At 58.9% G+C, this 13308-nt stretch overlaps 2 protein-coding genes across 2 annotated transcripts; both read left to right on the forward strand.

Annotated features, from left to right (window-relative positions):
- The first annotated feature begins 1685 nt into the window (after positions 1–1685).
- GFER (growth factor, augmenter of liver regeneration) lies at positions 1686–5020 on the forward strand. Its single transcript, XM_079761756.1, has 3 exons — positions 1686–2486; positions 2881–3077; positions 3771–5020. Exons 1-3 carry the CDS (start codon positions 2223–2225, stop codon positions 3931–3933), a joined length of 624 nt encoding a protein of 207 aa, XP_079617882.1. The 5' UTR covers positions 1686–2222; the 3' UTR covers positions 3934–5020.
- A 2531-nt stretch (positions 5021–7551) lies between these two features.
- SYNGR3 (synaptogyrin 3) lies at positions 7552–11953 on the forward strand. The gene is made up of 4 exons (XM_079780917.1): positions 7552–7916; positions 9857–10094; positions 10324–10466; positions 10556–11953. Exons 1-4 carry the CDS (start codon positions 7818–7820, stop codon positions 10763–10765), a joined length of 690 nt encoding a protein of 229 aa, XP_079637043.1. The 5' UTR covers positions 7552–7817; the 3' UTR covers positions 10766–11953.
- Positions 11954–13308: the final 1355 nt, after the last annotated feature.

A 13308-nucleotide genomic window follows, 5' to 3' on the forward strand; every position in this document is an offset into this window, starting at 1 on the left:
AGGCCTACGTTCTATCCACTGAGCCAAACCGGTCAGAGCGGGATTTCTTAATGTCCCCAAGTCACAAAGGAGGAAGTTTGTATGAAGTGAATAATGCCAGTTTTTCTGTATGTGTTGGGGAGGGGAGGGTCTCACAGGCTCACCCCAGAGGTTTCCCTCCCTGTGGTGGTCCATCTCTACAGTCACTGGCATTGGGGGGAGCGGGGCTGGCTAGGATTGTTTTGAGAGTTGCCTCTAAATTTACAATTTATTACAAGTTACTGCAAACACAGCCTCTGAGATCAGGAGTGACCATTCCCCCACTGGATGGTGAGAAGACCCTGTAGTCTCCAGAGCATGTGCCCAGGTACCCCACAATTCCGGGCTGCTTTCTTTCTTATAGGGGAGATTTCTGGAGCTCAATCTAACCTTAGCGCACAGTGTTCCTCCTGCTATTGAGGCCACCAGCTCTGTGTTGGGACCCCACCCGAAGCCCTTCAGGGAGGAGTCAGTGTCTAGGGCATCCCTCCAGGAAACCACCTGGCTTGGACAAAGGGCTTTTGTGTATCCCTCCAGCGGCTCTCTCTGAAGCTTTCAAACCTCACTGGTCTTGGCCTGGACAGTGAACACCTGCTGGCATAGGCCTGATTTTCAGAGTGCCTTTAGCCCAACTCTCTCACTCTCCTCAATCTCAGTGGGGGCTATGCTGAGGGCGTCTGGCCTGGCAGAGTCCAGGTAGGAACAGACCCTGCTCCCCTGGCAGACAAAGGATAGAAGCTAGGGAAGGGCCAATTTACTAGCAGCCAGGGACCTAGAAGGCTGCTGAGGCCCCTCAGCTAACCCACTGATAACCCCCTGCTTCCACACTCCCCACAACCCTGGATCCCTTCCATCTTCCCCTCTCCATAGCCCCTACCCTTATCTCTCACCTGGGCAACTACAAGCCCCCCTTCCCCCCACACACACCTAATGCCCATGTTCCCTACTTGCTCCCATGAAGTTGACTCTCCAAAGGAATCTTTGCAAAACAGAAATGGGATCAGGTAGAGGTAGCCCTGCCCAAAACTGTCCAGTACCTTCCCACAGTTCTCAGAATAAATTCCCAGTTCTCATGGCGGCTGACAAAGATCCCGGGTGGGCCCTTGCCCACCTCTGGATTTCTCCCCAGGTCCTGTCCCACGGCCTTTCAGCCTATGCAAGAGGCTGAGACCTCCCACCTCCAGCCTCGTCCATGACTGCCCCCTTCAGCTGATTCCGTATCCTTTAGGCCTTTGCATAAGGGTCACCTTCCCAAGAAGGCCACCTGAATTTGCCACGCCCTGTTATGGCCCCCACCCCACCATAGTTTGTAAGTGAACATTTATTAGTGTAACTCCCACCCCCCACCCCGTCTTGACCACTGGGACTAGGAGGTCAGGGTTGGATCTTGTTACCCGCCCTGCCCAGCGCCTGGAATAGTGCTTGGAACAGTCATTCCGTACACACATATTTGCTGAATGACTGAGTGTACGGACGGAAGCAGAGTTCCCTGCGGCACTGCTTCCTGGGTTTAATTCCTTCCCGCAGGCGGGGTTCGCGCAGAAGCTCAGAGGCGCGCCGCCTCCTCTGCAGGCACAGTCCCCGCCCCCCCGGGACCTCCCCCTAGGGCACTCCGCCCTCTGCGCTCAGGCCCCGCCCTACGTTGCCATAGCGCCGCGTAGCCGGCTGCGGGGCGTACCCCCAGTTGAAGGCCCAGTGCCGGGCTACAGGCACGCGGGACGGTCAGAGGGAGCAATGGTGGCTTTGAGGATTGCAACACGGACTTCGCCTCGGCCGCCGTCCGAGTCCACGGCGCGGCCGCGGCGCACCTTCCACAACACGCTGCTCTTCTGGAGGAAGCGGGAGCCTCGCCATGGACCTCGCCCGCCGGGCTCGGGCCGCGGAACAAGGCCCAGGGGCGTGGGCAGCACCCGGGCCTCTGGCCCCGCCTCAGCCCGGGCCCGAGAATCAGGCGGGTCCTTGACCCGAACCTCAGCCTCAGGCTCTGCCTCCTTCCGGGTGCGGGCCCCGCCCCCACGCCGGACTCCGCCTCTGCCGCACTCAGACCCCAGCCGCAGCTGCAGCCCGGCCTCCGCGCCCGAGCCCGCGGCGTGCGCGCTGGTTCCTGTGGCCGCGCCTTGGAGGCTGCGCGCACGCGGGTCTGAAGGCCGACTCGGAGGCCCTTCTGGAGGCCAGGCTGGCCCGGCAGACACTGCGCGGGCAACATGGCGGCGCCCAGCGAACGGGGGCGCTTCGGGGTCGGGAACCTCTTCTCCTTCCTGCCCGGCGGCGCGCGCTCCGAAGCAATGGAGGACCTGGTGACGGATGCGCGCGGCCGGGGCGCGGGACGGAGAGACTCCGCCGCCGCCTCGGCCCCATCTCCAACCCTGGCACCGACCCCCGAACCTCAGGTCGCCGAGGACAGTTCCCGGAGACGGCACTGCCGTGCCTGCGTGGACTTCAAGTCATGGATGCGGACGCAGCAGAAGGTGCAGATGCCGGGGAGGGGGTCGCGCCACCACTCCTCCGAGGCTCGCAAGCCCTGCCCACCCCTAGCCCTGGCCCGCACACGACTCCCCCTTCCCGCCCCCCCTCCCCCCCACACACACCGCGTTCTCAGGCTCCCGAGGCAGGCCTCCCGACGCCCCGGCCGAGCGATCCCACTGCCCCTATGCCTGATGGACGCCCCTAGGGTTGGAGGGTTGGTTGTTCCTGAACCTTGCCTCCCAGGTAGGCCCGGCCTTTATTCTTTCAGCCTCACAAGGGCCGGATCCGCCGCAGGACTAACATTTGGAGTCTGGGCCTCTGGCAGGGGAGGGAAAAGGGGGAGCTTCATAGGCTTCTGTACGGGAGACTGAACTGACCCTTCGCCTCCCTCCGCAGCGGGGCAGCAAATTTAGGGAAGATTGTCCTCAGGATCGTGAGGAACTGGGCCGCCACAGCTGGGCCGTCCTCCACACCCTGGCTGCCTACTACCCCGACCTGCCCACCCCAGAACAACAGCAAGACATGGCCCAACTCATACACTTATTTTCCAAATTTTACCCATGTGAGGAATGTGCAGAAGACATAAGGAAGAGGTAAGTTATTCTGTACCGTCTGCAAGCAGCCCCGCATCCCACCTGGAGCCTGGGCCTGGGGCCCTTGACAGATGTCATAAAGGAGAGAGAACCTCGAGAAATAGGTGCAGAAATGGCAGAGAGTTGCCAAGAGCAGGGACCACAACAGGGGATTGGACCATCAGCCATCTTTCTACTCAAAGGGCAAGCAGCCTGGGGCAGTTTGGCACCCATAGGCGTTTCTCGGCTGGATGTGGGGCAAGGCAGCCCTTGCCATTTGAAGCCTGAAGCCTGGGCCGTTAGAACAGGTCTGCTGAGCTGAGGCACCAGAGCCCCATGTGCTAAGAAACTGGTCTGGCTTTTATTACGCCTTTGTGCAGGCCCCACCCTTTCCACACTGCTTGGGGCCAGGGAAGCTGGGTGAGGCTTCCTGATTGTTATGAGGTTGTAAAGTTGCCTGATCTGTGTTAACATCTTGCCCTGGGCTCTTGTGAGAGTTTATCAAGCTCCCCAAGTGAGGTTTTGAGCAGGCCTAGGAGTCCACCAAGCCTGGACACTACCGGGTCAGCCCTGTTCTGGGAATTACTGTCTCAGAACATGAGGTGCACCGGGGTGTAGCTTACAGCAGCATCCCACCTCTCTGAATTGAGCAGGCGGGGCAGTGGACCACTGCCTGTCCTCATTCTCCATGTGCTTCCCCCCGCCCCCCCACAGGATATGTAGGAACCAGCCAGACACGCGCACACGGGCATCTTTCACCCAGTGGCTGTGCCGCCTGCACAACGAGGTGAACCGAAAGCTAGGCAAGCCGGACTTCGACTGCTCTAAAGTGGATGAGCGCTGGCGTGATGGTTGGAAGGATGGCTCCTGCGACTAGAGGGCGGCCAGCTAGAGTCCATGGGGGCTGCCTGGCTACAGAGGGGCAGGGCAATCATTAAAGTGCATCGTAGCACTCTTTAAAGTGTGGCAGAGCCAGAGCCTGTTGTGTTTCAGTTGGGTGTTCCCCAGCCACTTCCCATGGGGCCCTTTCCTTCTCAGGGTGCCTGCTGATGGCACCCTGTGGCCTCCTCCTCAGCTGAGGCCCTGTGGGGCTGCAGGTGAAGGAGTAGGAACAACCTAGGCTGTCCCCTCCCCCTTTTTAAAAATATGTTTTTATTGATTTTTAGAGGGGGAGAGAGAGAGAAACATCGGAACACTGATCAGCTGCCTCCTGCACGCCCCCTACTGGGGATTGAGCCTGCAACCAGGCATGTGCCCTGGCCAGGAATTAAATGGTGACCTCTTGGTTCATGGTTGATGTTCAATTACTGAGCGACAATGGCCAGGCTAGGCTGTCGCTTTTTTCAGGACGTGGCCTCTTGCCCATCTCACACCCTGGTGCCCACTTCCCCACACAGGAAGGTGATAGGCTTGGCTGGGCTCCTCTGTCGCACAAAATCCTCGAGACCGGGCCATTGTCTCCCACTGTGGCTGGAGACAGCCGCAGAGACTGTGGGTAGCCTCAGAGGCTGTGTGCTCTTTGCCCTTCAGGAAAGAGGCCTGAGGCTGAGCTTCCCACCCTGCTCAGTCCCTACAGGGAGGGCTAGTGCGGGCATGGCTCTCCTCTGAGGGTCACCGACACCGCAGCTCCTTTTCTGTTCAGCACGTGGCCTTCCATAGCAGCACCAGGCTCCTCAGAGGCTTCGTGGGGTCGGCTTCCTTGGAACTCGAGACAAAAATAAAATGCTGAAGAAGAGACTTGAGAACCTGCCTTCAGTGTGTTTGCTGGACTTTCAGTGATGGACAGGCCTGCCCTCCTCTGGTCAGCTGCTTCCTCCTGTCCAGATTCTGGCTCCTTAGAGAGGTCCCAAGAGAAGAGTGGGCCAGGATATTCCAGGAACATCAAGGAGGCTGAATTCCTGGAGCTGAGGGAAGGTTAGAGAGGTGAAGGGCAGTCAGCATGAAGTCTTCAAGGCCCAGCAAGGACATGGTTTTAACTCCCAGCTTCTGTGACAGGAAGGTCTTGGGGGATTTGGAGCTGAGGAATGGTGAGATGTGACTTTTGGAAGTTTCCTCTGAGCTGGGCTGAGGCAGGCGTGGGTGGAAGCAGGGAGAGCAGCACCCATGTGGCAGCCGAAGGGGAAGCTGGCCGCAGGGTGGATGGGAGAGGACGCCGGATATGTTCTGAAGGTACAGAAGAGGAAGAGCCGAAGGTAACGGGTTCCGGCCCAAGAAGCTGGGAGGAAGGAGTTGCTCTTTGTATCTGAGATGAAGAAGGCTGTGAGGGGAGCAGGTTGGGGGTGACCTGGACCCAGCTTTTGAGCCTTTCTGACCTGCTCAGCCATACCTGCTCCCAAGCCTTGGCTCCCAGCAAGAATGTCACAGCAATAGTGTGTCCCATCCCTGTAATCATAAAGCTCTGATCTCCTCTGTCCCCCGTGTTTTAGCCTCTCCCTAGGCAAAGGGCCAGCCTTTGCAATGGCCTCCTCACCACTTTCACTGACCTGTTCTCCCAGGGGCGCTGGCTTCCACAGCATGCTACCCAGCTGACACAAATGGGTGGGACCAGTCAGCAGATAAGTTGCTCTTCCTCCCCTTGATGGACTGTCCCCAGCACATTTCTGGTCTTTCCTGAGCAGCCTGTGAGCCATTGTGGTCAGTTCAAGAACATACCACCTATATTTGCTCTCGCTTCATTTCCCTTATTCCCTCACTCGCTTCCCTGACGTTTCACCCCCTAATAAAACTTAAACTTTGCCACAGACTCTTCCAGGGCAACCAGGTGAAGGAAGACAAGTGGGACTCTAGTCCAAGGGAAGGTTCTGGCTGGAGCTGTCAGCACAGTCCAATAGCATAGAGAAGAGCCATGATCATGTTCTGGGGCCTCTAAGGATCACAGGTTGGACAAGAGGAGGAAACCTGGAAGGGTGACCAGGAAGGGCCTGTAAAGTAAGGAATGAGGAGAAGGTCACATCCATTAGAAGCCTCGCTAGGAGGTGGGGACCTCGGTGTCTGAATTGGCCCTGTAAAGGGAGCGGTGACATGGGGTCAAGAGTTGATGTGTTTTAATATAGAAGAAAGTGCAGCGTGTTTGGGTGTTGATGCAAATGATTAAGGGGCAAATGGATGATGTAAGAGACCAAGACAGTTGCTGACAGGTGAGAAGTAGTAGGACTGGGTGCAGTTTAATGCACTTGACAGAAGGCTGGTGGGCAACACCTCTGGCCACACCTGCCCTGGCATAGGTTTCCCAGGCGGCTGGGCCAGGCACCACCTTCTCTCGGCATAGATGCTATGACAGACCTGGATTCGAGTCCCAGTTCTTCACTTTATATGATCCAGAACTCAACCGGTCTGCCTATTAACCCCCTGAGAAATGGGGGTGATGACAGTTCCTTCCCCCACAGGTCATTGTGAAGTACTTGGCACTGGAAATGCTCAACAAATGCAAACGTGTCTTATCATTGCCCTAGATCAGCAGTCGCCAACCTTTCGGACCTCACAGACCACCAGTTGGCGACCGCTGCCCTAGATAGAAACATAGGAGTCATCCGGGCTCCTGCTGGGCTGGGCTGGGAGGAACCTGAAAGAAGGGACATTAACTGGGGGCCTGGGGATCTATGGAAAAGTGGTACTGGGCTGGGAAGTCCCAGTTCGGCCAAACTCCCATCTCTGTTTCTCCCTACTCCTTGGCTCCAAACTAAATATGTCAGTCACAGGTCAGTCCAGGAAACCCAGGAGTGTGGAAGGCTCAGAACAACCTTGGAATGACGCCTGGCCACCCACAGGAAAGGAGCAGAGATGCCCCAACTCCCACTTACTATTTTTTAAAAATAAACTGCAATTTTTAAAAATATATATTTTATTGACTTTTTACAGAGAGGAAGGGAGAGGGACAGAGGGTTAGAAACATCGATGAGAGAGAAACATCCGATCAGCTGCCTCCTGCACACCCCCTACTGGGGATGTGCCTGCAACCAAGGTACATGCCCTTGACCGGAATTGAACCTGGGACCCTTCAGTCCACAGGCTGACGCTCTATCCACTGAGCCAAACCGGTCAGGGCCCCAACTCCCACTTATACTGGCCTGTGGGCTTTGCCCCTGGTAGCAGAGACCATTCTCCATGTCAGGTGGCTAGGACCCTCTGAAGGAGAAGCTAGGGTGCAGTGTGTGCGTGTGTGTGTGTGTGTGGGGGGGGGGGGGGCGCGGCAGGGGCTCATGGGGGGAAAGGCCCCAGTGACCAATCTGGTTTGCAGGGGACCAAGGCCAGGGAGCCCTGTTCCTATTCCCTGAGGGGGAAAGACACTAGAGCCATCTGGCCTCAGTTACACATTCATGAAAGGCCCTGCTCAGAGGAGAGGCGCGGGGTCAGGCCCCCTCTGTCCATCTGCCCGGCAACAGCAAAGGCGGAGCCCAGTGCCCGCCTGCACTGCTGACTCCTTGTGCGGGGCGGTGAAGGCCCAGCTCCTTGGCCCTGCCCCCTGATGGTGATCTGGTGAGTCCATCTTGGACCCGGGTCATGAAGCTGAGGGTTGGGGGCGGAAGGACAGCGGACGGGAGGGACCAGAGGGCTCCAGCCTGGTGCGTGGACCAGTGAGGGGGTGCGGGCTCGGCCCCGCCCCGCGCGTCCCCGCCGCGGCCAGTGCGCGCTCCCGGGAGGCAGCAGAGGCAGCGGCAGCTCCAGCAGCGTTCGCAGCAGCCCCGGGCTATCCTGGGCAGGGCCGCCGGCCTGACAGGCTGATAGAGGGTGCCAGGGGTGCGCGGCCCGCTGGGGCCAGCCATGGAAGGAGCTTCGTTTGGCGCGGGCCGCGCGGGGGCCGCCCTAGACCCCGTGAGCTTCGTGAAGCGGCCCCAGACCCTGCTGCGGGTCGTGTCCTGGGTAAGTGGCCACTGTCCCGGTACCTGATCCCACCCCGTCCCTCGCCCTCATCCTCTTCCTCGCTGCCCCCTCCCTCGCGGGCCCGCAGGTTGGGGTGACATCACCGTGCTGGGCGCGCCCACCTGGGGCGGGGGAGGGGGCTGGCGGCGACAGCCTGGGACCTTGAGAGGTCACTCCCCGCTGTCCCCCATCCCCAATTCCTCCTTAGGTCCAACAGTCCCCTTCCTAAGCCCTCGCTCCGTTTTTCCTGTCTCATGACCTAGAAGCAGGCACAGGGGTGGGGACGGGATTCACGGAGGGGCTCAGGCACTCAGCCTCAGCCTAAGGAGGGGCTACGGGAGCTGAGAGAATCTGGCACAGCCTCCCCCTGCTTCTGCACTCACATCCTCCAGGCTCCTTCAAAGGGAGCTGGCCCTTCCCAGGCCCCCAGTTGCAACTGTGAGTGGGGGTGGGGGGTGATCAGGGATCCTCTGGGTGGGGCAGCCAGATGGGGCTCTACTTCAGGATGGTTGACTGGTGGTGGTGAGGGAGGGGCAGATTTTAGGGGCAGTCTAGTTTATCAGGGCGCCCCTAGCCTTGCTTGGTGGCCTGCTCCTCCTTAATACTTCTCCAGGTAGGAGAGATGGAGGTGAGGTGCTGAGATCTGGGTTTTGTCCAGCCAGTAACGGCTGGTAGCTACACCTACTCGCTGGTCTTACGTAGGGCAGGGGGTTGCCACCTTCCGGGTGGAGTGACTCTGGGCAGACCAGGATACAGGAACCATACCTTCAGGTCCCAGCTCTGGTTCGATTTGTGTACCACTCCGGGGGTGGGTCTAAATCCTGCACCTCAGTTTCCCTCTTGACTCTATCTCTAGGAACTAGGGTGGGAAAGGAGAGAAGTGAAGTTGAAACTGGAGATCTTTTTTTTTTTTTTTTAGAAACAGGTTTGCCCAGAGCTAAAAGAGCAGCATCTGGCTTAAAATGATCATGGTCTAGAATTTTAAAATAAAACGACTGTGTTCCACCTCCTCCCGGCCTCCCAGCCCATGTGGGGACAGGGTGCTGATGTTGGACTGAACCCCAGAGGTCAATCCTCTCGCCTTTTGAGCCCAAACACGTATAGTCATGTGGGGCCATCATCACTTGAGTGCCCACCAAGTGTAGAATGCTGGATGGACATTATTTCTGTGTCCCCAACACCCCATTAGCTGGGCCTGTTAATTACATGTGATCTGCTAAGAACCAGGGCCACACAGCTTCTGAATGCTGAGGGCAGGCAGGTTCCATTCTTTGCAGCTGTCCCTCTGTTGTGCCCCCTACACCCTGGCCTCTCTCTCCTGGCTCCACACCTACCTCCCCCAGCACCACCGGCTCAAGCCTGGAATCACACTCTGGAGGCTCCTGTTCCCACACTCTGGAGGCTCCTGTTCCCACACTCGAGGCTCCTGTTCCCACACTCTGGAGGCTCCTGTTCCCACACTCTGGAGGCTCCTGTTCCCACACTCTGGAGGCTCCTGTTCCCACACTCTGCAGTGGGCCGTGAGGGTGAGGAGACACTACGCCCCCCACGCAGAGCAGAAGACCCAGCTCGAATATCAGCCCCTGCTCTTACCAGCAATGCGACCTCAGACAAATCACGTCACCTGTTGGAGCCCCAATTTCCTCGTCTGTAAAGGGAGTAAGAACAAGGAAGGGCACCTTCGTGGTTTTCCGGGAGGATGCTATGAGCGAACACACACAGAGCAGCAGTTTTAAGCACGGTGTCTGGGCATAGGAGATGCTGACTAAACGGTACACGTGGTCCATGATTACTAAATGCCTGGGGAGGTCTGAAGGGAAGGGTGCTGAAGACCCTCACCCAGAGACGCACCCTGTGCCGCCAGGGAAGGCAGGGACAGAGCCCAGGGCGTGGCCGCTCGGGCGGGCCACCCCCAGGCCTGAGCACCACCCGCCCCGCAGGTATTCTCCATCGCCGTCTTCGGGCCCATCGTCAACGAGGGCTACGTGAACTCCGACGCCGGCCCGGAGCTGCGCTGCGTCTTCAACGGGAACGCAGGTGCCTGTCGCTTCGGCGTCACGCTCGGCCTCGGCGCCTTCCTCGCCTGCGCCGCCTTCCTGCTGCTCGACCTGCGCTTCCAGCAGATCAGCAGCGTCCGCGACCGGCGGCGCGCGGTGCTGCTGGACCTGGGCTTCTCAGGTGGGCGTGGCCGAGCCGGAGGCGGCCCGCGAGGGCGGCGCGGGCTGCTGGGGCGGGGCCTCCGGAGGGCGTGCGGGCGGTGCGGGGCGGTGCGGGGCGGGGCGGGGCGGGGTGGATGGGAAAGGGGCAGGTCCGGGGGCTTCCGTGCGTCCTGACGCCCGCTCCCAGAGTGGTTAGATGGGGTCCCCCAGGGGAGCTCCCTAACCCTACCGCCGCCCGCCTGCCGCAGGGCTCTGGTCCTTCTTGTGGTTCGTGGGCTTCTGCTTCCTCACCAACCAGTGGCAGCGCACGGCGCCCGGGCCGGCCACCGAGCAGGCGGGAGACGCAGCGCGGGCCGCCATCGCCTTCAGCTTCTTCTCCATCCTCAGCTGGGTGAGTGCGGCCTGCGGGCGGTGAGGGCCGGGCCGGCAGACCGGGGCCAGGCCGGTGTCCGCTCTAGCTGACTTCGGGCTCCTCTTCAGGTGGCGCTCACCGTGAAGGCCCTGCAGCGGTTCCGCCTAGGCACCGACATGTCGCTCTTTGCCACCGAACAGCTGGGCACCGGGGCGGGCCAGGACTACCCCGGCTACCCAGTGGGCAGCGGTGTGGAGGGCACCGAGACCTACCAGAGCCCGCCCTTCACCGAGACCCTGGACACCAGCCCCAAAGGGTACCAGGTGCCCGCCTACTAGTGGCTGGCAAGCCCAGACCAGGGCGGGAAGGCTGCCCCACCGATGCAAGGCCCAAGGCCTCCTGGGACCTCCCTCAGGTCCTCCTGGCCCAACTCCAGGGATGGAGGGGTGGCCACTGTGGGCTGTCTGGGGCCAAGAGAGGGTAGCCCCCAGGGTGCCTGGGCTGTACCCTCACGTTCCTCCGGTACCTTTAATCTCCAGCCTCCAGTGGGTCAGCCTGGGCAGGGGGCCCTTCCCCTCATGGGGCAGCCAGCCCGGGGCTCACCTGTCCACTCTGGCATCAGGGATCCAGCTGCCCTCCATTGCCAGGTGCAGAGCCTGTCCCAGACTGGGGGCAGGAATACTGCCCCCACCCCCATGCCATGACCCAGGGAGCATGGCCACAGCTCCCTGTCCCGTGTCCCCGTGGGTAGTGACAGTCCTTGTTCCTGTCATGTTGGTTCACCCTGTGGGGCCATGTGCTCTGTCTGGAGCCTCCTTCCATTTCCTCTCACCTGCTCACGAGAGTAGCCTGGTCCTCTCCATGTTGTGATTGTGGTCAAGTTTTCAAGTTTCAACTGATAGTTTCCCACAAGCAGCCCCTCTCTGTGGTCCCTGCTGCTCGACCCAGCCCCTCCATGCCTTGGCCCAGGCCTCTGCCTGGGTGTGGGTGATTCTGGCCAGGGAAGGCACAAGATGGCTATAGGCCGGGCACCAACCCTCTCCCAGCCCTTCAGTAAGGGCGGCTAGGGACACCTGTGTGCCTGGCAAGACAAGCCTCTTTCGAAGACAGAGGCTCCATGGTGCCCTGGAGACAGCCATTCCATGCAAACCCCTTTACCTTGGCTTCCTGAACCAGTCCTTCAACTCCCTACCCTGCACCCCATTTTAAGGCCCAGTTTAAGGTTGGGGTCCCTCTGCATAGCTGACTACTCATGCATTGCTCGAAGCTGGCTTTTCACATTATACCACATGTGGTTGCCACATTTCATTCTTACAGACAGATGCCTCTGGAGTTGCAGTTGAATGACAACCCTGTACATTGTAGCATAGATCAATTATGTGTGGATATTTAAGTGAACATGTTTACAATTTTTTGTATATATGGATCTCTCCTTCCCTCCTCTGAAAGAACAATCCGTGATTGTGTATTTTCAGTGTCCCATGTTCCAACTGCAACTTCTTTACAATAAAAACTAAATGAGTTTACTGTGCCATAGACACTCTTGGACTCATTCCTATCCCTGCCCCTCCTGGTAGCAAAGGCTGGGCTCTGAAGGGCACCAGGGCCCAGAATCTAGGAAGAGGCAGGGAGATGGAAGCCAGGCTGATCTCCATAATCTGGGGGTTCCAGGTCCATCAGCCTTCACCACACATCTCACTGGTCTAGAACTGGGTTGCTCAGAGCATGCTCTCTGAAATGCTGGGGGGATCCCAATCCCTTTTATCTCTGTGCACGGGTGGGGTCCCTTGGCCTGGCCGGTGATCAGGGCCTACTGGGGGGGCCGGCTGGCTGGGGGAGGGGCCACGAGAGGTTGGCTGGCCAGGCCTCCCCTCCCATGGGGTCAATGGGGGGAGGGGCCATGAGAGGTTGGCCGGTTTGGGGTTGGGGACCGCTGGAGGTTGGCTGGCTGCCCCCTCACCCTCATGGGGGCCGATCTGGGGGGCTGGCCGGGGGGAGGGACTGCAGGAGGTTGGCCAGCCTGGGAAAGGACCGTGGGAAGTTGGCCGGCTGGCGGGGGGAGGGACCATGGGAGGTGGCCAGCCGCAGGAGGTTGGCTGTGGGAGCGCACTGACCACCAGGGGCAGCTTCTGCATGAGCGTCTGCCCCCTGGTGGTCAGTGCGCATCATAGCAACCGGTCGACCAATTGTTTGGTTGTTTAGTGGTTCGGTCGCTTAGGCTTTTATATATATAGACTAGGGGCCCAGTGCATGAATTTGTGTACCTTGAAAGGTACTGTGGGCTGCGAGGCTGCATGGGGCACAGGGGCAGGTCAGCCTTTTATTATATACTAGAGGCCTGGTGCACAGATTCGTGCACCGGTGGGGTCCCTTGGCCTGGCCTGCAGGGATAAGGCCAAAGCCGGCTCTCTGACATCCCCCAAGGGGTCCCGGATTGTGAGAGAGTGGTTCTTGGGTGAGGCACCCCGGAATCGGGCTCCCTCCTCTCTGGTTCCCGGTGTGTCACCTGAGAACCGCAGCTGCCAAGTCACTACAGCTCAGCAGCTCCTGCGTTGAGCATCTGCCCCCTGGTGGTCATTGCGCATCATAGCTACCTGTCAGACGGTCGAATGGCCAGATAGTTGCTTAGGCTTTTATATATATAGATGATGATGATGATACTAGCAGTACTAAATATTTCTTATGGTAGTATATCTTTAGAATATCTTTCATCAGTGGATGGATGTCAACTTTGAATCTTTATGTTATTCCCATGTTTTGTTTTGTTTTATGTTTTTATTGTTTTTAGAGAAAAAGGGAGAGTGATAGAAACATGGATGAGAAAAACATTCATTGTCTGCCTCCTGCACACCCCCTACTGAGAACCAAGCCCAAAACTCAG

This window comes from Cnephaeus nilssonii (assembly GCF_951640355.1).
Source record: "Cnephaeus nilssonii genome assembly, chromosome: 2".
Taxonomy (NCBI): Eukaryota; Metazoa; Chordata; class Mammalia; order Chiroptera; family Vespertilionidae; genus Cnephaeus; species Cnephaeus nilssonii.

Bases quoted from the DNA above. Each gene is read 5' to 3' on its own strand.
- GFER (XM_079761756.1), top strand. From the start codon at position 2,223: ATGGCGGCGCCCAGCGAACGGGGGCGCTTCGGGGTCGGGAACCTCTTC. The intron at 2,487-2,880 runs GTGCAGATGCCG...CTCCCTCCGCAG, and splicing joins GGATGCGGACGCAGCAGAAG to CGGGGCAGCAAATTTAGGGA. The intron at 3,078-3,770 runs GTAAGTTATTCT...GCCCCCCCACAG, and splicing joins GCAGAAGACATAAGGAAGAG to GATATGTAGGAACCAGCCAG.
- SYNGR3 (XM_079780917.1), top strand. From the start codon at position 7,818: ATGGAAGGAGCTTCGTTTGGCGCGGGCCGCGCGGGGGCCGCCCTAGAC. The intron at 10,095-10,323 runs GTGGGCGTGGCC...CGCCTGCCGCAG, and splicing joins GCTGGACCTGGGCTTCTCAG to GGCTCTGGTCCTTCTTGTGG. The intron at 10,467-10,555 runs GTGAGTGCGGCC...GCTCCTCTTCAG, and splicing joins TCTTCTCCATCCTCAGCTGG to GTGGCGCTCACCGTGAAGGC.